The 21,031-nt window shown below is 64.0% G+C and overlaps 3 protein-coding genes across 8 annotated transcripts in view; 1 reads left to right on the forward strand and 2 right to left on the reverse strand.

Annotated features, from left to right (window-relative positions):
* Positions 1–15,169, forward strand: part of NFIC (nuclear factor I C) — a 45,281-nt gene extending 30,112 nt beyond the window's left edge. For 2 of the 6 annotated variants that reach the window (XM_064637130.1, XM_064637129.1), the window contains exons 4-11: positions 445–519; positions 630–753; positions 1,294–1,418; positions 3,241–3,369; positions 3,484–3,668; positions 5,006–5,165; positions 6,772–6,857; positions 8,972–15,169. In XM_064637130.1, coding sequence (XP_064493200.1) covers positions 445–519; positions 630–753; positions 1,294–1,418; positions 3,241–3,369; positions 3,484–3,668; positions 5,006–5,165; positions 6,772–6,857; positions 8,972–8,989 — 902 coding nt within the window. In that variant the 3' untranslated portion in view covers positions 8,990–15,169. The remainder of the gene's footprint in view (positions 1–444; positions 520–629; positions 754–1,293; positions 1,419–3,240; positions 3,370–3,483; positions 3,669–5,005; positions 5,166–6,771; positions 6,858–8,971) is intronic. The other 4 variants (XM_064637133.1, XM_064637132.1, XM_064637131.1 and 1 more) reach the window with 3 other exon arrangements.
* Positions 15,170–15,856: 687 nt separating this feature from the next.
* On the reverse strand, positions 15,857–17,466 carry SMIM24 (small integral membrane protein 24). Its single transcript, XM_064637138.1, has 4 exons — positions 17,164–17,466; positions 16,616–16,733; positions 16,472–16,510; positions 15,857–16,249 (listed from the first exon to the last, which is right to left on the reverse strand). Exons 1-4 carry the CDS (start codon positions 17,375–17,377, stop codon positions 16,159–16,161), a joined length of 462 nt encoding a protein of 153 aa, XP_064493208.1. The 5' UTR covers positions 17,378–17,466; the 3' UTR covers positions 15,857–16,158.
* Positions 17,467–18,670: 1,204 nt separating this feature from the next.
* On the reverse strand, positions 18,671–21,012 carry SMIM44 (small integral membrane protein 44). Its single transcript, XM_064637139.1, has 2 exons — positions 19,011–21,012; positions 18,671–18,888 (listed from the first exon to the last, which is right to left on the reverse strand). The coding sequence occupies exons 1-2, from the start codon at positions 19,225–19,227 to the stop codon at positions 18,671–18,673; spliced, it is 435 nt and encodes a 144-aa protein (XP_064493209.1). The 5' UTR covers positions 19,228–21,012.
* Positions 21,013–21,031: the final 19 nt, after the last annotated feature.

A 21,031-nucleotide genomic window follows, 5' to 3' on the forward strand; every position in this document is an offset into this window, starting at 1 on the left:
GAGTCCCTGCCATGGAGGGGCCCCCTTGACCAGCAGTCATGCCCCCCATGCTGTGGCTCTGGTGCCCCCCAACCCCAGCCAGCAGGACCAGGCACCTTCAATGAGCTGGGCATGGCCTCAGCCTTGTCCCACAGCCAGCTGGGGCCACGTCCCTTGGGGACAGCAGCTGCCATGGGGGTCCTATGATGGGGGTGCAGCCCCCAGCCCTGCCAGGACTCTCAGCCACAGGGAAAACAAGGCATAGGGCAGCTCTGGGGTGTCCTTGGCAGAGAGGAGCAGTCAGGGTGGTCTCTTGCTGGAGCAGGGAGTGGAGTGGATGCTGAAGACAGGGGCAGATGGGGATTTGGGGATGTTGGGGTGCCTTCGAGCATCGCCAGAAGGCAGTGCAGGATGGGAGGGGTGGCCCTGTTGCCCCCTCAGCGCTCTCTCTTCTCTCCTGCACAGATTCCACAGACTTCCAGGAAAGCTTTGTCACCTCGGGGGTGTTCAGTGTCACCGAGCTCATCCAGGTGTCCCGAAGTGAGTGTCACCATAATGCCACAGCCCGTCCCCCTGGCTGCCCGGGCACAGCAGTGTCCCAAGGGCTCCCCTCCCTGCCAGGCCCCCCTGACCCCCCTCTCTCCCCACAGCACCGGTGGTGACGGGCACGGGGCCAAACTTTTCCCTGGGGGAGCTGCAGGGCCACCTGGCCTACGACCTGAACCCCTCCAGCACCGGCATGAGGAGGACGCTGCCCAGCACCTCCTCCAGCGGGTGAGTGGCACCGGGGCTGTGCCAGGGTGACACCAGGGCAGTGCCAAGGTGATACCAGGGCAATGCCAAGGTGATACCAGGGCCAGACCGGGCGCGGCCGTGGGGAAGGTGGGAGTGCTGACCCACGACAGGCTGGGAGAGCTGGGGGGGTTCAGCCTGGAGAAGAGAAGGCTCTGGGAAGACCTGAGAGCCCCTTCCAGTGCATAAAGGGGTTCCAAGAGAGCTGGAGAGGGACTTTACACAAGTGCCTGGAGGGACAGGACAAGGGGGAATGGCTTCCAACTGCCAGAGGGCAGGGTTAGATGGGATATTGGGAAGGAATTCTTCCCTGTGAGGGTGGGGAGGCCCTGGCATAGGTTACCCAGAGCAGCTGTGGCTGCCCCATCCCTGGAAGTGTCCAAGGCCAGGCTGGACGGGACTTGGAGCAACCTGGGCTAGTGGAAGGTGTCCCTGCCCATGGCAGGGGGTGGAACTGGATGGGCTTTAAGGTCCTTCCAACCCAAACCATTCCATGATTCTGTGCCCCTTCCCTGCCCCCAGGAGCAAACGGCACAAGTCGGGGTCCATGGAGGATGACATTGACACCAGCCCGGGGGGCGAGTACTACACCTCCTCCAACTCCCCCACCAGCAGCAGCCGCAACTGGACAGAAGACATGGAAGGGGGTAGGTGTCACCTCCTCACTGGTGCCCTCCTGCTGTCCTTGGGCCCCATCCTGCTCCCAGCATTCCACAGGTGGCACTGCCAGACCCCCCTGTAACCACAGGCACTGTCCGTGCCCCGGCGTCCCTATGAGCCCTGAGGTCACAGCACACACTGGCTGTGGAGGCTGTGGTGTCACCCTCGAGCCCCCCAGAACATCCCTGCTTCTCACTGGGGTCTGTGAGGTTGCTGTAGAGCCCCCTGATTTAGGCACAGGCTCTCCATGGGTGCCCAGGTGCCTCCATAGTCCCCCACTTTGGGCATAGGCTCCCTTTGGGGCCTGCAGGGTTGCTACAGAATGCCCCCCATTTTGGCACAGGCTCTTGCTATAGGGCCATCTCAGCCTCCAGCCCCACAGCAGCCTCCCCCAGCCCCACACCGTCTCCCCCAGCCCCACAGCAGCCTCCCCTGGTCCCACACTATCTCCCCCAGCCCCACGCTGCTGTGGACAGCTTTCTGGCTTGGCGTTTTTTTTCCCCTTCCTGTCTAGACAGCCCCAATTAGCTGTTCATTAAGAAAAGGGGGGGCTGGGCTAATTAAAGCGATGCTGCAGGGCTGGCACAGCAGCTCCCACGCCCCGAGGTGCAGGCGAAGGAGCTGCTCCTCTTCCTCCCCCCCCCCCCCCCCGGCTCTTCTCCTGCCTCCCCCAGCAGTGGGGTGGGCTCTGCAGCAGCCCCCACGCCCTGCCAAATCCTTGGGGTGCCCAGCTGGGGGGCTGGGGCCACGGATCCTCTTGGAGGGTGGTTTGGGGGAAGCAAGTCCAGCTCGAGCACTGTGCCCCGTGTGCACGGGGAGTGTGCCCCATCCTGCCCCATGGGGGTGGTGACAGAGGGCAGACAGGGGCAGAGGAGGTCCTTGGGAAGGTGTAACCCCCTCCCTAAAGCAGTACATGGAGGATGGAGGGAGCTGTGCCAGGGTATCTGTCCCCACCGGTGGCCTGACCCGGGCAGGGGTGAGGGGGGCCGGCAAGGGGGGCACAGCTGTGGCAGCAGGGAAGGAGGGGGGGTTGGCAATCCCGTACGGGATGTTCTGGGAAATCCTCCTAACGCCCGGCTGAGAACGAGCTAAACCCATTACCGGGCCCGGGCCAAATGGCCGGAGCTAAAGCCACGGTGACGGGGGATTAACGCGCCCGCCGGCCCCCCCACCCGGCCCGCGCCCCGCCGTGCCCTCGGGCACCCGGTGCTTCCAGGGGTCACCCCCCCAACGGCACCTTCCAGCCTCCCCAGGAGCTCCTGTGGGCCCCAGCCCCCTGTGCCAGGAGAGGTGGGTGCCCGGTGGAGGCTGCAGGGTCACGGGGGCACATGTGAGGGCACCCACTGCTGCACCCGAGGTGGGCAAACACACATACACACACACACACACACACACACACACACAGAGCTGTGTGCACCCACAGGCACACGTGTGTGCTCTTGCACACACAGATGCAGCGACACACACATGTACACATGTGCATGTACACACACACGGGTGCGTGCAGCCGTGCTGGTGCACACACGTGATCATGTACACATGCACACACACGTGCACAGGTGTGTGTGCACGCTTGTGTGCTGGAGCACACACACCAGAGGTGCCCCCACTCGTGCACACCCTCCTGCATGTGCACAGCACACACACACCCACACACCCACACTTAGGCCACACACCCTCCCCATGCCCACCCTGACCCCAGGGTGCCCCTTGCCCCCGAATGAGCTTCCCAACCCTGCACTGGACTGGCAGCAGCCCCAGGATTCGGGGTCCCAAAGCGGGTCCTGACTCTGCACCCACGTTCCCCAGGCATCTCCCCCACCGTGAAGAAGACAGAGATGGACAAGTCCCCGTTCAACAGCCCATCGCCCCAGGACTCCTCGCCTCGGCTGAGCAGCTTCACGCAGCACCACCGTCCCGTCATCGCCGTGCACAGTGGTGAGTGTCCCGCCAGGGAAGCCGAGGCACGGAGCGAGGGCTGAGCGGGCAAGGGGCTGGGGCAGCTGCCAGCGAGTGACACAGGTGTGTGTCCCCTTTTGCTGTCGCCTGCAGGTATCGCCCGAAGCCCGCACCCATCGTCTGCGCTGCATTTCCCCACCACCTCCATCCTCCCCCAGACGGCCTCCACCTACTTCCCGCACACGGCCATCCGGTACCCGCCTCATCTCAACCCGCAGGACCCGCTCAAAGATCTCGTCTCGCTGGCCTGCGACCCGTCCAACCAGCAGCCCGGACCGGTAAGGACCCAGCCCCGCACCCATTGCCCACCTCGCTGCGGGCACCGGGAGCTGCTGCCAGCCGGGCTGCCCGAGGAGGGCCCCCTGGACCGGCTGCCACCGCCACCATCACCGCCACCGCCGCACTGGGGAGTCGGGGTGCTCGGATGGCACCATGGGGTGTTCGCTGGGGCTGAGCTCCGGCCTTGCCGTGCGTTGGTTCGGGAGCGTTGTCGCTGCGCCTGCTCCATGTTGGCACCGTGTTCCTCCGGGGATGGAAGTGCCGTCCCCCGGCTCAGCATGGGGCACCAGAGGTGCTGGCGTGCTGGGGCTGAGCCGTCAGCCAGGGTCGGGGTGTATGGTGGGAGCAGGGGGACTGGCAGGGGTGTGTGACATCGCCCAGAGCCACCAGCGTGCCCGGGAGAGCAACAGGCTCGGCGTCCCCGACTGCCTGCACAGCCCAGGGGTGACCCGTCAGCTCCTCACTGCGCCGTGTCCCCAGTGTCCCCACGGGGGTGGCAGGGCCACACTGTGCTGCTGTGGGCCTTCCTTTGCCCCAGCACCCAACACCCCACACACCTGACGTCCAACAGACACAGCACCCCACACCCCACACACAGCACCCACCGCACCCCACACACCCAGCACCCCACACCCCATGCAACCAGCACCTTGCACATGCAGCACCCAGTGCATGCAGCACCCCAAGCCATCACCCCACACACCCAGTACCCCACACACCCCATGAAGGGAGCACAAAGCTGGGGGCCGGGGTGTCTGCGTTCCTACTTCCATGGCCCTGCTGTGCCCCACTCTGTCCCTCTGGATGCACAGCTCTGGGGAAGCCCCTCTGACCTCTGCCCACCACCCATCTGTCGCCCCTCACCGGTAAGGTCTGATGCCAGGATGAGGAGCATGGCTGCTGTTCCCCCGTGCAGTGGCCCAGTGCTGGGCTGATGGACACCGGACCGGGAGCAGCCACTGTCGAGTCAGGCACAGGGCACTGCCACAGGAGCCTTTGAAGGCCCCTGCGTGCCCCTGGCAGCACTTCAAAGGCCTCCCCGCTGCTGCAGAGAGGAGGATCCGGTGCCCCAACTCGAACATGTGCCACCATGGGGCACAGTCCCCCTGGGGCATGGCCCCCACAGGCCCCCCGGACCCTCCTGCCCCGCTGTGATTTCCCACCTGCCGCCGGCGCCGACCGTTCAGGGCTGCTCTGAGACCCACCAAACTCATGTGTGCAGTGAGGGATGCCCCGTGCCCGTGCCGGGGGGCTCCCCGGGGCTCCCCGGCCGTGCTGCTGTGCGCCTGCGTCCTAATGGCTTGTGCTGTTTGTTTTTTGTCTGTGTTGTCCCCAGTTAAATGGAAGTGGTCAAGTGAAAGTGCCCAGCCACTACCTGCCCACGCAGATGCTGGCGCCGCCACCTCCCCCCGGCATGCCCCGCTTGGCCGTCTCTCCTGACACCAAATCCACCACGACAACTTCCGAGGGAGGGACGACCTCGCCGACATCACCCAGTAAGCACCCGCGGCGCCCACCCCGCTCCCCGGCCCGGCCGGCCCCCTCCTCTCGCAGCCCCCCCAGGGTGTCCCCCCTGTCCCGGCGCTGGGGGGATGTTGGCGGAGGTGGCCTCCCCGCAGCCGGGGAGAGGGCGGCAGCTGGCACGCCATGAGTTTGCTGGGTCTCAGGCAGGTCGGAGCGGGCAGGGTTTTGTGGTGGCTGCCCAACAAGGGGGGGTCCCGTGCTGGTCCCAGGGACCAGCCCGAGCCCCACCTCCCTCTGAGCACAGTGGAGCCCCCGCAGGGCTCTCCAGATCAGTGTTTTTCCCCACACCCTGGTGTGGGCAGTGCTGTGGGGAGGCTGTGCCCTCTCCGTGGCTGTCACCCCACTGCAGTGGTGGCAGTGCTGCCCAGGACCAGCTGGCCCGCGGGTGGCACTGGGACTAGGAACAGTGTGCTTGGTGCGCCGTGTGGGCTGTCGTCCTCTCGCTGCCATGGGGGTCCCTGGTGCTGGGGACCCCGGTTTGGTTGGGGATGTGAAGTGACGCCGGTGCAGGGACTGCGTGTGTGACCCCCGGAGCGCTTGGCTGGTGGCACCTGGGGGTCTTCGTTAGTGTAGTGGCTGACGAACTCTTGCCCTCCACTCCTCCTCAGGGACCATCGGTGCCTTGGCTGGGAGGATTTTGGGGTGCTGGGCCCAGGGACCAGAGGGGAGCTGGTGTTGCCCCCAGACTGGCACTGGGGCGCGTGCCGCGGTGGTGGGACACTGTGCCGTTGCTGCACTCCGTGAAGGGGTTGTTCTTGTTCCTGTCCTGCAGTGCCACTGGGAAACTGGTATCCTGAGTGGCTGCCGTGTCCCCACCGGGTCAAGTCCTGCAAGATGCCACTGTCCCCGGGGAACAGGCCACAACAGGGTGCCACCAGCTGGCCGTCTGGTGTGGCGGTCCTGTGGCGTGGAGGACACAAGGCATGGCGGATCTGGAGGGGACATGGGACATGACATGGGATGTCCTGGCCAGTGATGGGCTCACAGCCAGGGGGAGGGACGGAGCAGTGCCGGTTCCCCCAGGCTCTTGACAGGATGTGTTTGGAGGACACTGGCTGTCCCCAAGGGGTGCAGTTGGCTCCAAGTCCCCCGTCCCCTCTGGCAGCACCACGTCTCCGAAGGGGCTGAGCACAGGAGCTCAGCGGGGCTGGGGGTCCCACTGCTGGACCCTCAGCTGGGAGGTGGAGGTGGCAATGGAGTGACACATCCGAGTGGAGCTGGTGGCTCCCATCACACTGGCCCCGTGGCAGCTCAGCTCAGGAAGCCCCAGCGTGGGCATGGCAGGGAGCACCCGTCTGTGCCTGTGCCCCGCGGCACCGCGCCCCCCAACCTGCCATCACCCCGAAACCGTGGGCGGCACCGACTGGGCACAGCACCCCAGGGGCACAGCACCCCTGGGGCACAGCACCCTGGGGCACAGCACCCTGGGCTCCGCTCACCTGCCGTCAGGCCACAGCCAGGGGCGGTGCCCAGGACTCCCGTCCCAGCAGTGCCAGGGAGAGGGCCGGGCCTGGCCCCGGGGGGGACGATGGCAGTGCCACCCACAGCCCCGTTAATGAGCTCTCGTTTGTTCCCCAGCCTACTCTGCACCAGGCACGCCCCCTGCGAACCGTACCTTCGTGGGATTAGGACCAAGGGATCCTGGGAGTATCTATCAGGCACAGGTGAGAGCGGGGATGCTGCTGGGGGGACACTCCTGCCCTCGCCCTGGGCACCCTCGCCGTGGCATCACCGTGGGCATCACCGTGGGCATGGCCAGTGCAGGCATCACCATCGTGGCTGTCGCTGCCATGACATTGCTGACGTGGGCAGCACCACTGTGGCATCCTCACCGTGGCATCACTGCCGCTGCCGTGGCATTGCTGCCATGGGTATTGCTGCTGTGGGCTTCGCTGCCAGCATCACTGTTGTGGGCACTGCCACTGTGGCATCACTGCTGAGGGCAGTGCCACTGTGGGTATAACTTCCCTGGGCATCACTGCTGTGGTATTGCCACCACTGGCACGGCCATTGCAGGAACTGCTGTTGTGGGTGTCCCCACCATGGCATCCCTGCCAAGGCATTGCTGTAGTGGCATCACTGCCATGGGCATTGCCACCATGGACATCACCACTGTGGGCATCACTGCCATGGACACCATCACTGGGGGATTGTTTCCACGTGCAATGCCACCGTGGGCATCACTACCTTGGCACTGCAGCTCTGGCACTGCTGCTGTGGGCTTTGCTGCTATGGGCATCACTGCCTTGGCATAACTGCTGTGTCCCTGCTCCCATGGGCATTGCCACAGTGGCATCCCCACCACGGGCACCCTGTGCCAGGGCCTTGGCACTGCTGGTGGCTCAGGGCCACCACGAGTCCTTCAGAGGGAGGTCACTGCCATGCTCCAGTTGTGCCCTGCCCGGCACCACCTGGCACCACCCTGCCCAGGTGCCCACAGCATCCCCAAAGTAGGAGCACCAGGACTGTGTGCCCCTCTCTATGTGGGCACAGGCCCCTGCCCTTGCCCAGCTGTGCCCGTGGCTGCTCCAGCTGCACTGGGATGTCGTGTGCGCCTTTCCAGGGGCTTCCCGTTAGTCCCAGGTGTTTTCTAACTGGTGGTTTGGGAGCCAGCCCTGGCAGTGCAGGCAGTGCCATGGTGCCAGGGCAGGGGTGCCAGCTCCCGGCCTCACCTGTGACACGAGTGGTCTGTACTCAGCAGTCCCTGCATGGGCAGGAGAGGTGGCTGCAGCCTTGCCCAGTGGGTGACAAGGTGACGGTACAACAGGATGGGGGTGTGGATGGTGCTGTGCTGGGGCACCCTGGGGTGGTGCCCTGGCTGAGGGGGAGTACTCAGGGTGCTGAGCTGTGCCAGAGCGTGGGCACTTGGGGACTCTGAGCTGTGCCACAGGGCACCCAAGGGTGCTGTGCTGTGCCAGGGTGCAATATTTGGGGACCATGGGCTGGGACACTTGACCGTGCTGTGCCGTTCCAGGGGACAAACACTGGGGACCCGGCTCTGACCACAGCCCCCCGCCCTGCCTCAGTTTCCCCAGTCCTACACGTGGGCAGAGCAGCGTGGGGTGGGCACCCCAAGGGCGTTGGGTCCCTAAAAAGGAGACCTGGGGCAGTGCTGGGAGAGCCTCGGGGGAACAGGGGGCTGCCAGGGTCCCTGTCTGGACCCGGGGGTCACGGCCACTTGCAGTCCCAGAACTTCCAGGTGTCCCTGTCCCTGTGTGTGGGTGTCCAGTCACACTCCAAGAGTCGCCCCAGGACTCACGGTTGCCCTGCCTGGGGAAACTGAGGCACGGGGGAAGGAGGTGGTGCCCCGGGATTGGCAGCTGAGACCTGCCGCACTCTGGTCATGTGTGGTAGGGCCGGGAAGGGTTAAGGGAAGCAGAGGCCCCGAGCTGTCTCGTTTCCAACGGAAACCAGACATGAGGTAATCGGGAATGAACTTGAACTTGGGGCTGGGGGGGAAACAATGGGAGGGTGGCGGGGGGCCACCCCGCGGGGTCCCCAGCTGTGCCACCCCCCTACCTGTCCCCGAGCGACACCGTTCCCTGGGCAGCGTCGCCTTTGCCGCGGAAGTGCAGAGGGACCGGCCACCGAGGGGAACGCGAGCGGCCGCCGTGCTGAGGACGGACAAACTCAGTGCGGGAGTGGGGACTCCGGCCCCGTGCGCCGAGCAGGGGACAGCGCGGGGACAGCTGTTCCAGGGCGGGGCGGGACTGGCCGGGGACGGAGCGGCTCCGCGGGGCAGAGCACTAACGCCGGCCTCTCTCCTCTCTCCCGGCAGTCCTGGTACCTGGGATAACCGCCGCCGTGCCGCCCCTTCGCCTCCCTTCTCCTCTGCTTTAGGCACCCCCAGAGGAACATCCCCGTCCCCGAGCACCAGGCCCAGCCTTGCGGTGACGACGGAGAGCGCGGCCTCACGACGACGACGACGACGACGACAAGCAAAACCCACACCCGAAGGAAAGAGCGAGGGAAAGGAAGAAGGAAAAGGGTCAAACTGTTTTAAAAAGGAAACAAACAAACAAACAAAACAACAACCCATCCCAGGAGGACCTTCCCCCCCCACCCCGGCGATGCGCCAGAAAACAAAGAAACAGGAAAAAAAAAAAAAAAGAAAAGAAAAAAACACTATTATTTACCCCGTCGGCCGGCGCCGCGCTGAGACCTGACACAACTCGTGCCAGCAATGCCTCCCGGAGCGGCTGCAGGGCCGCGGTGCCGAGCCCCGCCGGCCGCTCGCCGGATATGCAAACGGCTTTGACTCTCGTTCTTGCCTCTATGTGAGTAGAAAAGATCAAAAAAAAACCCTCCGCCGACCCCCCCCGGCCCCACGCAGACTCTCGGGGGGCCCCGGGGCTGGGGTGGGGTGCGGCGGGGCGGGCTGAGGGGTCCCTCCTGCCACCCGAGCCCCGCGGACCGGCCGCGCCCGCGGTCAGGGCAGGTGATGCTCCGCGCCGTGACAGCGCCCCGGGGGTGGGTGGCATCGTGCTGCGGTGGCACGGTGACACGGTGGCACGAACGGGTGTCACAGGAGCAGGGGGCTTTTGGCCGCGGAGGGTGCGCGGGCACGGCCAGAAACGGTTGTGGTGGCGGTGACACCCCGGTCCCCGCGGGGACACAGCGTGGGGACCGTCCCAGCACGGCCCCGACAGGACCCGGGCGGCCACCGTCACTCCGGGGCACCGGTCGCCGTTCCTCTGGTCGCCTTCCTCCCCCCCCCAGCCCGCAGCAGCCCCGGCCCCGTGTGTCCCCACGCGTGTCCCCCGGCGTGTCTCCCGGCGTGTCCCCGTGGGGCCGGGGCGGGGGGGGCCGTGCGTCCGTGTGTTTGAGCTATGCATTCCTGTGGACAGGTACCAGGTGGGAGGCAGGAGAGGGTGCGCTCGTGTTGCACATTTTGTAGGAAATGCACTTTTAAGAGGGAATCGTCAAAAAAAAAAAAAAAAGAAAGAAAGAAAGAAAGAAAGAAAAAAGAAGAAAAGAAAAAAAGAAATCACAAAAAAGGAAGAGGAAGAGGAGGAGGAGGAGGAGGTGGAGCCCCCGGCACTGGCTTGTCGGGACGGCTGGTTTGGGGTTTTTTTGGGCTTTTTTTTTTTTTTTTTTTTTTTTTTTTTTTGGATACAAAAGGATGGAGCAAAGGAGCCCGAGCGAGGGCGAGGGCAGAGCCAGACCCCCGGAGCCCCCCGGAGCCCCCGGCCCCGCGTCAAGTGCCTGAACTGCGGCGGGGAGGGGTCCCGGCCACCCCGGAGGAGCCCCCGGCCGGGGGCAGCACGGGAGGAAGCCCCCAGCCGTCCCCGCCCCGCGCGGTGGCACCGTGGCCGGGAAGGGGACACAGGGATGTGGCAGTGCCTTAGAGCAGAGGGACCCCCGCGACGGCCCAGGCGAGGAGGAGGAAGAGGACGAAGGCACCCGGTGTCCCCAGCGAGATGGTGGCGGCCGCGGAGGACACCGGTCCCCAAGGGATCCCCCCCCGCCCAGGGGACACCCCACGGGCGATGATGGAGAGAAGCCACCGTGGGATGTCCAGGAGCTGGGGATGTCACCGCCGCCGCCCGCCTGGCCCCCTCCCCTGGCACCCAGAGCCGCCCCAAGGACCACCGGCATCGCAGCCCCCATCCCAGCGGCCCCCGCTTCCCCCCGCTTCCCACCCCCCCGGGACGGCACAGCGAGGCACCGGGAAAGGGCTGACGCAGGAAATCCCGGGAGACAGAAAAATAATCAAAAAGGACAAGAAAAGGAGAAAACCCACAGGAAAAAAAAAAAAAAAGAAAAGAAAAAAAAAAAAAGACAACAAAAAGCGCTTGGCAGAGAGGGAAACCTGTTTTTTTTAAAAAGATCTGAGAAGAGAAACACATAAAAAAAAAAAAACAAACACAAAAAGACACAAAAAAAAAAAAAAAAAGACAAATAAACTGCATGGTGCTTTAACAGGATCTGGTGACCTGGCTCAACCCAGCCGCGGCTGGCTGATGCTGTGCATGGCAGACTCTATTAACCGGCTCTACCTTCCCCTTCAGCAAAAGAGAAAAAAAAAAAAAAAAAGAGGAAAAAAAACTCAAAAAAAAAATCTGTATAAAAGAAAAAAAAAGCCGTAAAAAAAAAAAAAACCACACAAGAAAAAAAAATTCCATGTTTTCCTAATTTGCACGAAATTTTATACCACATGATGTGCCTTGCCTTCGAAGCCTAAGTATTACTGGACCCGATATCAGTGCGAGGGAGTCGCTGCATGCCCGGGGCTCCCGGGGGGCCGGGGGGGCCCGGGGCGGCTGCCCCCCCCTCGCCTCCTGCATGGCTTCTTCTCGGCCGGAAAAGTCCCTTTTTCTCTCTATTATTCTTCTTTTTTAGCCGATTTTCCCCCTCAGAAACGTCTTCCAGTTGGTAATACCGATGCATCCTCTGCGCCAACACACCGGAATATGCAATAGCTGCGGGGGGGGCCGGCCGGGGGGGCGGCCACCCCTTTGCTTTGCCTCTCTTTTCTTTGTTTTCCTTCCCTTTTGGGGGGTTTTTATTTGGTTTTTTTCTGCTTCCAGCAACCAAAGGCAGCGAGGCGGGAGGCGGCAGGGACCCCCGGGCCAGAGCCCCCCCAGAACGCTCGGGGGGGACACCCGGTGTTCGGGCGCGGCAGAACGGACGGGGACGTGGTGGGGTCCGTGCGGGGAGGAGCAGGGATGGAGACCCCCATGGCTGGCCCTTACGGGGGGGCCACAGCGTCCCACCCCCCCTTAGGGGACCCCCGCTTTTTAATTGGTGTTCAATGGGGCGCAGGGCCAGGAGGGCTGAGCCCGGCTGCTCTCGTGACAGGAATGGAACCGTGTGAATGTAGCTGTGCCCCCCCACCCCGGGCTGGTGTCGGGGGGGGTCACAGCCTCCCCCTCACCCCCATCCCCATCGGCTTCATCCCCGGGGGTCCGGCTGGCGCAGCAGGGAATGGCAGGAGGTGCCCTCTACCCGCTTCTCCCTGCTGTGCCCGCTGCCGAGCAGGGGCCCGACACCCCCAAAAAACCCAGAATTTGCCTTAAAACCCCAGCGTTCCGCCGGCCGGAGGGACGCCCCCCACAGCCCTCTGAGGCTGACGCGGGTCGTGACACCGGTGGGCGGGTGGCACCGGCATCGCTGCTGCTCGGGCATGAAGAAACGTCGTCGTCAACAGCTTCTAAAATTTTTAATTTTTTTTTTTTTTTTTTTTGGTGCCCAAAAGTATTAGTGGGGGATGGCAGGGGGGGGTCGCGTCCCGCTGGGTTTTGCCCACCGGTGAGGCTGGTGTGGGGGTCCCCCGGGAAGGGGAACAGCCTTGGGAGCCGCTTCTTTATGCAAGGTGCAGTATTGATTTCTGCAAGGACAATGCAAGGAGGGAGCGGGGGGGGGGGGGCGGCGTCCAGTTGGGGGGGGAAGGAATGAAAAATAGAGCTACAAAAAAGAGACAAAATTAAAAAAAAAAAAAAAAAGAAGAGAGAAAGCTAAAAAAAAAAAAAAAGAGAGAAAATTTAAAAAAAAAATAGAAAACCAGAAAACATAAAAAGGGGGTTTAGGCTGGAAAAGGCTCAGCTCAAAGCAAAAAATATAGGAAAAAAAAGAAAGAAAAAGCATTTTTCAGCGGTGACAGTGACAGCGGAAGGGGGGGGCACCAGGGCAGCCCCCCCGGCAAGCCCTGGGGAGGCGAGGGGCGCTGGCGCCCCTCGGGCCTGGCCCCCACCCCCCCGCCCCGAGGAAGCCCCCAGAGCCCCCGTCCCCGCGGGGACACCACCGGGGCCGTCCCCTGCCCCCCTCTTGCTGCCTCCCCACCCCGGGCCGGCAGCACGTCCGGCCGGGCTGCGGCCGCAGCCCCCCAAAACCCGCCCTCGGCAAGAAAAGCACCTTAAACCATGTTAAAAAAAGGCAAAAAAGAATCAACTCGACGCCCCCCAGGCCATAGGGCGGCAGCGGGGGGGCCGGGCCGGGGGCTTCCCCTTGGGGAGCCGGGGAGCCCCCCGCGCCCCCGGGGTCTTTGCACTGCTCCCCCGACACCCCCCTGGGGCCGCAATCCCGGCTCTGCCCAAAGGGAATATGCAACACCCCCCGGGCCCTCCCCGGGGGGCACCACTCATTTTTATTATTTCTATTTTTTTAATCATTCTCTTTTTTTTTTTTTTTTTTTTTTTATCCCCCGGCGGCCTCGATGGCCGCGGTCGGGGTGGGCGCAAAGCCGCGGGGGGGGGGGGGAGGGAACACTCCCCATCCCTGGGGATGCTCCGGGGGAGTCCCCCACAGGATGGGGACACGAGGGGGCTCCGCTCGACAATCACCGCGGGGGTTTCATGCACTACAGTCTCTCCTAGAGGGTTTTTAGTCGGGCTCGTCGGCTTAAAAAAATTAATTAAAAATAGTCCTCGTGACCTATAAATAAAACAAATAACCTGTACATATATATATATATATATCTCCACATATATATATATGGGGCTGCAGGGCCGGGGGGGCGCGGGCCCACGGGCCCACACACAGTTAAGGTACTTTAAATCACAAAGGAATATATATATATATATATATATATAAAATCCCCTATATATATATATATGTCTTGTTTGGTGGGGTTTGGGTTCTTTTTTGGATTTTGGGGGTTTTTTTGTAGTTTTGTTTTGTTTGTTTGGGTTTTTTTTTGTACTCGGAGTTTGGAATTTGCTGCTTTCTGCCCCCAGCCCGGGGATCCCAGCGCCGGCTGGGGACCCGCTGGGTGCCCCCGGTGGTGGGTGCCCCGCGAGATGCCCACGGGTGACCCTCTGGGTCTCCCGTGCGATGCCCGTGGGTGTCACTCTGGGTGTTCCGGGTGACGCCCACGGGTGCCCCGATGGGTGCCCGATGGATGCTCCAGGTGATGCCCGTGGATGCTCCTCTGGATGCTCCAGGTGATGCCTGTGCGTGACTCTCTGGGTGCCCCGGGCGGTGCTCGCAGGTGCCCTGCTGGGTACCCAGAGGAATACCCACGGGGGTCCCTCTGGTGCCCACGAGGATCCCTCTGTGTGCCCCTGGGTGTCCCTCTGGGTGGTCCAGGTGATGCCCCTCTGGGTGCCCCTGAAGATACCCGTGTGTGCCCCGGGTAGAATCACGGGTGCCCCTCTGGGTGTCCCGGGGAGACCCCCAGGTGCCCCTCTGGGTACCCCCGTCCGTGGGTGCCCCTCTGGGTGCCCCCGTGCCCCGCTGGGTGCCCCGCGCGATGCCCGCGGGCAGGCGGGAGGGAGAGCCGGGGTGTGGGGGGCAAAACCCACCCCGGGGCAAAGAGCGGCAAAAAGGAGAGAAACCGCCCCAAAAAGGCGCCGAGGCGGCAGCCGGCCGGACCGCGCCTCACCCAAACCAAAAATCCCGCCGCAGTGCCTCCGCGCCGCCGGCTGCCCCCGCCCGCCTTTTCGGGGGTCCCCGCTCCCCCCGGGGGGGGCAGGGGCTGCCCCTCCCTCCCTCCCCCCCCCGCAGTTATATTTTACTCGTTCGCCGGATTCTCGCTTTGCTTTGCCGCAGCCGATACACACCGCGAGCGCACCAGGGCCGCGAGCCGGGGCCGGGCCCCCCTGGCTGTGCCCCCCCCGCGGCCCCCGGCCCCGCATGACCCCCCCCGAGCCCCCGCTCGCCTCCCTGGTGCTTCACGATATTTGATTATACCATTGTACGCAGCCATTACCGATAGCGCCGCTCCTGCCTACATACACTTACTGACCCTGATACGGATTTTTGGGGGTTTTTTTTGGTTTTCTTTTTCGTTTTGTTTCTTTTGTTTTCTTTTAGTTTTGGGGTTTTTTTTTCGTTGGGTTGTTTTTGGTTTTTTTTTTTTTTTTTTGGTTGTTCCCCCCCCTCCCCTATGCAAAAAAGAGAAAAAAGAGACAAAAAAGAAGAAAAAAACAAAAAAGAAAAAACTGACACACAAAAAAAAAGATTAAAAAAACGAAAAGGAAAAAAAAAAGACAAAAAAAAAATGTATAAAAATTAAACAAGCTATGCTTCAACTCCAGCTCGCCTCCGCCCTTCCTTCGCTGCCCCGGGAGAAACTGAGGCACGGCCGGGGACAGAGCGGGTGTCCCAGCGGGGGGGTGAACTGGGGGACACTGGGATGGACTGGAACAAAGCTCTGCCTGGCAGTGGGCACCCATCACCCCAGAGGAGGGACGCCCACCCGTAGGCGGGCGGGGCTGCGGGGGGGGCAGGGAGGGGACACATGGGGCCAGGGACACGGGTGGGGGCAGCCGTGGGTTCACGTGGGGGGTTCAGAGCTGCTGCCACCTCTTCTGCGTCGGGACCTTGGCCACGCGACGTCACTGTCTCGTGCGCGTGACGTCATCGCACGGCAATGACGTCATCGCCCTCACCCCTAGGGCGCGAAGCCGCGCAGTCGCCCCTCCTTGTCCCCATCGTCCCTGTCCCCAAGCGCTGCTCAGGACAGCCGAGGGGCGAGGCCGCCCGCCCCCATCCCCAGCCCCTCGACCCCTCGGTGTCCCCCCTTGGCCCGGCCTTGTCGGAGCAGCGGCGTGGCCGGACAAGGCGTCTCGCCGTGCCGAGGTCGCTGAGGTCTGACAGCTCGGAAACTGCCACTGTGCCCTGTCCCGGTGGCACCCGGGGGTGCCCCCACCGCCCCCCCAGCACCTCGGGGTGCAGAAGAGCCCCCTCCGCAGCGCGGTGACACCAAACGCTTGCCGCCGGAGCAGGCTGGGGACCTTTACTGGGCACGGCTGGGAAAGGGGCTGGGACCCACCGCCAGCCCAGGGCTGGGGGGGTCAGGGGGTCCCGCTACGGTTCCCGGCCACCGCCCTCCCCCACACTCCGCTCCGGCGGACGGGGAATCCATGCCGGGTCTTGGCCGCAGCCGGGGCGGCCGCGGGGCGGGAGGTGCCACCGTGGCCGCGGCTGCCTCCGAAACCCGGCGCGGAGCCGCACCCGCGGACGGGGTGAGGGCGCGGTGCCCGGCGACGGCGCCCCGGGGTGGGCAGTGGGGGCCAGGGGGGCTCAGAGGGACGTGGCGTTGGATTCCTTCTTGCCGCCGCTCTCCTCGTCGCTGTCCTCGGCCGCCGGGTTGTCGTGGCTGAAGCGCTCCATCCTGCGGGAGGGAGGGAACGCGGGTCAGCCGGGCACGGCCGCCCCGACGGCACCGGCACTGCGGCCGTGCCAGGGGCACGCGGGGGACCGCGGGACCACCGGGCCGCCACGGCACACCGGCCACCACGGCACCGCCGGCACGTGGCCACCCTCGGGCGGATCCAAGCCCCACCGGGGAGGAGGTCCCGGTGCCACCCCGCCGCCCCCCACAGGGCCGTGGTACCTGTCAGTCCCCTTGGTCTCCGGGTAGTCGCTCTGCTTCCTGCGAGGCAAGAGAGGGGCTGAGTGGTGCCCGGGGACAGCCCTGTCCCCACCCCATGGCTTCCTGCCACACAGCCCCCCTGCCAGCACCCCCCGGGCCCCCCACCTGCGCTTCCTGAGACTCCAGAACCGGTTAATGATCAGCACCAGGAAGACGACGAAGAGGAAGACGACGACGACCGTGAGGCCCAGGAGCCAAGGCTGCAGCACCTTTGGGCCGGTGCCTACATGGCAGGGGAACGGGCACAGGGGATGGCAAGAGATGGGGATGGGGACAGCTTCAGAGCAGCTCCATCCTGCAAGGGATGGGATCCCCCAAACCCTGGTACGGGGCCCCAGTTGTGGGGAGCACACTGGGGACACCAGAGGACATTGGCAGACACTCATCATTCCCCCCTTCCCGCTATCCCTTGGGTGCCAAGGAAACCACCTCTGACATAGCCCACCCGTGCCTGGCAGAGCGTGGGGGTGCCTGGCATGGTGGGGAGCACTGGGGACAGCAGGTGGGTGCCCCCAAATCTTTCTGCTCTGCCCCCAAAAGGGTTGCTGCAGGAACAGACTGCTCCCACCGGGGAGGTCTCTCAGATGCCTTGGGGTGGGCACGGCCACCCCCCCAGGCACCCCAGGGGCACGGGAGGGGCACGAGGCACCTACTGGTCTGTCCCCGGGCGGTGGCGGCGAGGACGAGCAGGACCAGGAGCGAGAGGGGCTGCGAGGGCCACGGCATTTTCGGGCAGAGGGCTCGGGCACGGCTGGGTCCTGCTCCTCGAGATGAGCTCCTGTCCCCGCCAGCCTGGGCGTTGTCTCTGTGCCGAGGGCAAGGGGCACCTTTATTGGCCTCCCGGGGACAAGTGTCACCAAGCGCCATGGTAACGTGACTCCTGTCTCCCGTGGGAGGTGGCACCTCTCCCCTGGCTCAGGCACCTCGGGGACCATGGTGGTGCCCCCGTGCCCAGGACTGGGAACCACCCCAGGGGCTGGTGAGTGGACAGAGGAGGGGACAGATGGATGGACAGTAAGGTGGGGGGGGTGTGAGAGGACAGACTGGTGGGTGGTGGGGAGGATGGGTGCCCATCCTGCCTGTTCCCCACCTCAGCCTCCCCTCTCTACCTATGGGGTGCCAATTCACCCCCACTGGCAGCGCTGGGGCAGATCCCATGGGGGTGAGGCAGCACAAGGGGCAACGAGCAGTGCCAGGCCACTCCCAGCCCTTCCCCAGGCCTCCAGAGGATCCCAGTTCATGCCAGGTGGACTCCATCCCGTCCCAAGGAGTGCCTGGTACTGTCCCCAGCTGAATATTAATGGTGTCATTGGGGAGACCACCAGAGCACAGGGGAAACTGAGGTTTGGGGTGGCCAGCAGCACCCCAGGGATGGACAGGGGGTTCTGGCAGGACCACCCTGACTGTGGTGATTTCCTGAGGGGTGAAGGAGCCTGGGGACACAAGGACAGGGGTCCCACTGCAGGGGTGGGGACAGGGGATCCAGCCCCAGCCTGGGTTTCAGGCAGGGGGTGTGGGTCTGTATGACAGCCCCCATCCCCAGTGCCCTCACCCTGGGCCAGAGAGGTTCACAGGTACTTTGCCCCCAAGACTGGCTTTGGAGCATCTGTGGGTGCCACTGGGCACGGCCTGGCAGTGCCAGGGCACCAAGGGGAAGGTGGGGCAGCATAGCCTTGGTGTCTGTCTGTCTGCCTGTCTGTCCGTCCCTCCCTGTGTGCCTGTGCTGATGTGGGACCCCCCAAAGGTGTTTGCATCCATGTTTCCATGTGCACACCCATGTCTGTGCCCCCTGCCCACAAGTGTCTGTGCCCCCACGCCAGAGGTTTGCACTGCTGAGCACCCACCCTTACCCACCCACGTGTGTCCACGTGTGCACCCACACACGTGTCCCGCCCCACGTGCCCATGCCCAAGGGTGGCTCGGCTGTGCCAAGGGGTGCCGTTACCCCTGGCAAAGGTTCGGGTCCCAGCCCTGCCACTCCCCGTGCTGTGCTGGGCCAAGGGACGAGCGGGGCTGGGGCAGGCAGCTCTGCTGGGTGAGGACCTGGGGGGAGCGCTGGGGCTGGGCAGGGAGGAGGAAACCATGGCAGCATCTGTGCTGTGACCTGACAGTCGGGCAGGGCTGTGGGGTCCCGCTGGTGGCAGGGGAGGTCCCCTGGCCCTAGAAGAACCTCTTCTTGGGGGAGTCAGCGAAGGAGACGGAGCTGCGTGGGGCCAGCAGTGCCGGCGGGACGTCCATGCCGGGCAGGACCCCGGCGCCTTCACCCTCCACCTTCCGCTCCACCAGCACCTCGTCCTCCTCCAACCACTCCACCTCCGGCACGGTGCCCTCGGCCATCACCGCCTTCTCCTCCTCCAGCTTGGGCCCGAACGCCCAGTCTGCGGGGGCAGGGACGGAGCCATCAGCAGCACAGCCCCGCCGGAGCACAGGCTCCGGGCGGGGGGGGTTCCCCTGCCCCCGGCCCCCCCCAAAGCCCGACCCCGCTCTGGGCAGCACTCACCAGCAAAGTCGTGCACCAGGTCCTTGATGAGGTGCCCCACGATGGCATAGGCCACCACCAGCACCAGCGTGGCCGCCATCACCAGGTACAGGACGTAGCGGGGCAGGCGGATGCTGTCCAGGGCCGGGGGCTTGTAGTCCACGTACAGCACCCCGTCCTCCTCGGGGGGGGACTGCAGCAAGTGCCGCGGCCCCCACACTCCCCCTGCCAGGGCCATGGCCAGCTCCCCCACACCTCTGCCGGCGGCTCACAGGGACAGCGGTGTCCCCATGGCCGGTGGCAGTGCCACTCGCCCTCCGTGCCACGGGAGCTGTGCTGCTGAGGAGGAGCTTAGCGCCCGCTAATCCGGGCACAGCCCAGCTGCCTCAGCCTGGGGGGGCCACTGGGCTCCGACGTGGGTCAGGGTACCCTAAACTGCCTCTCTGGCAGCACCGCAGGTACCCCAATTCCCCCCTGGGAGTGGGGAATCACCTGCAGCTGGAGAACTCCTAAAGGCAGGAATGGGGAGGGATGCCCGAGTCCTCCCCTCCCTCCCCCGGGCTGGGTTAAATCCCTGAGCAGGCCTCGGATCCCTGGAGCAGATGGTGTGAGATCCAGGAGGACACGGTGCCCTCGGAGCCGGGAACTGATGGGCAGAGGGGATGGGGATGCAGCCCCAGTCAGTGGGGCTCCTGCAGGACTCCCTTCACTGGGTGGTGGAGCAGCCCACGGTGAGGGGCTGTCACCTTTCCAGAGCTTCACAATGGCTGTCACACGTGGCAGCCCAGTGCCCAGTGTGCCCCCAGTGCCCAGTGTGACTCCCCCAGAGCTGAGCAGCCTGCAGGGGGGTGTGGGGTCCAGACATCCCCCAAAAGCGATTCCCCCCACACCCAGGAGGATGGGGTTTGGTCAGGAGCAGCAGCAGCTTTGGAAAAACCCTTCTGAGCACAGAGAGGGGTGAAGGTGCTGGCAGATTCGGTGCCAAGCCAGGACTCAAGGCCCAGTCCTGCTCCACTCCAGCACCTCCCAGCTCTGCTGCACCAGGTCACTCTACCCAGATCTCAGCCTCAGAAATGCATTTCATTCCAATATGGGCTTAAAAGATGCTTGGGGGAGCAGAGGCAAACACTGTCACAGAAAGATTGGGAAACAACCCCGCACGGTCCACGTGAGTCACCTGTGGAAAGGCTGGAGATCAAGGGCTGGGTGATAAGTGGGAACAAACACAGCAGCAGATGCCAAGGAAATGTGCTGGCAGTGTGCCAGAGCCCGTGTGCCAGGAAGGGGACAGTGGAAATGATAACATGGCACGGGGGGAAATCACCCATCCCACTGTCCTGGGGATGGAGATGGGCACAGGGACACCCCAGAGCCTGAAGTGCCAGCAGGGTGCTGCCCTCCACCCAGGGGCTATGGAGGGTGAGGGAAGGGGGACAAGAAAGCCCATAACAGCTGCTGACTCCAAACAGTGTGAGAACACCAGGTGTCTGTCCCCAGTGCCGGGGACGGAGGTTCAGAGCCCCCCACCCTCCATGTCACACACAGCTGACCCTGTCCACAGAAACTGGGCACGTGGGACTGACTTGCAGTGTGTACAAGTGATCAAAACTGGTCACATCTTGAGTAAGACGCCCTTCCCTGGGGTCCTGAACTGTGTCAGGCTGGGCCATGGCCAGCGCTGCCCTTTGGTTGTGTCCCTGAGCACCAGAGCCCTGGGGATGCTGAGCCAGCCACAGGGACTAAGAGGATTGAGCCTGGGAGTGACTCGCAGGGAGCCCTTGGACAAGGGGAAGAGCCAGCCATGCCCAGAAGGGTGCCAGGCCCTCGAGGCAGTGGGACCCACTGGCCCCTCTGCTGGGCAGTGCTGGGAGGGGGCTCCCAGGGCACCCCATGGGCAACATCCACCCTCCTCCCCAGGGCTGTGGGGTTTTACCCCACACTACCAGGCACCCCACTCCCTGCTCTCTCCTTCCACCACAGCTGGACTCTATTTGAAAGATCCTTTCCAACTTTGATGGTTCTATGATCCCGTTACAGCAACC

The sequence above is a fragment of the Pseudopipra pipra genome, chromosome 27 (assembly GCF_036250125.1).
Source record: "Pseudopipra pipra isolate bDixPip1 chromosome 27, bDixPip1.hap1, whole genome shotgun sequence".
NCBI classification, from domain to species: domain Eukaryota; kingdom Metazoa; phylum Chordata; class Aves; order Passeriformes; family Pipridae; genus Pseudopipra; species Pseudopipra pipra.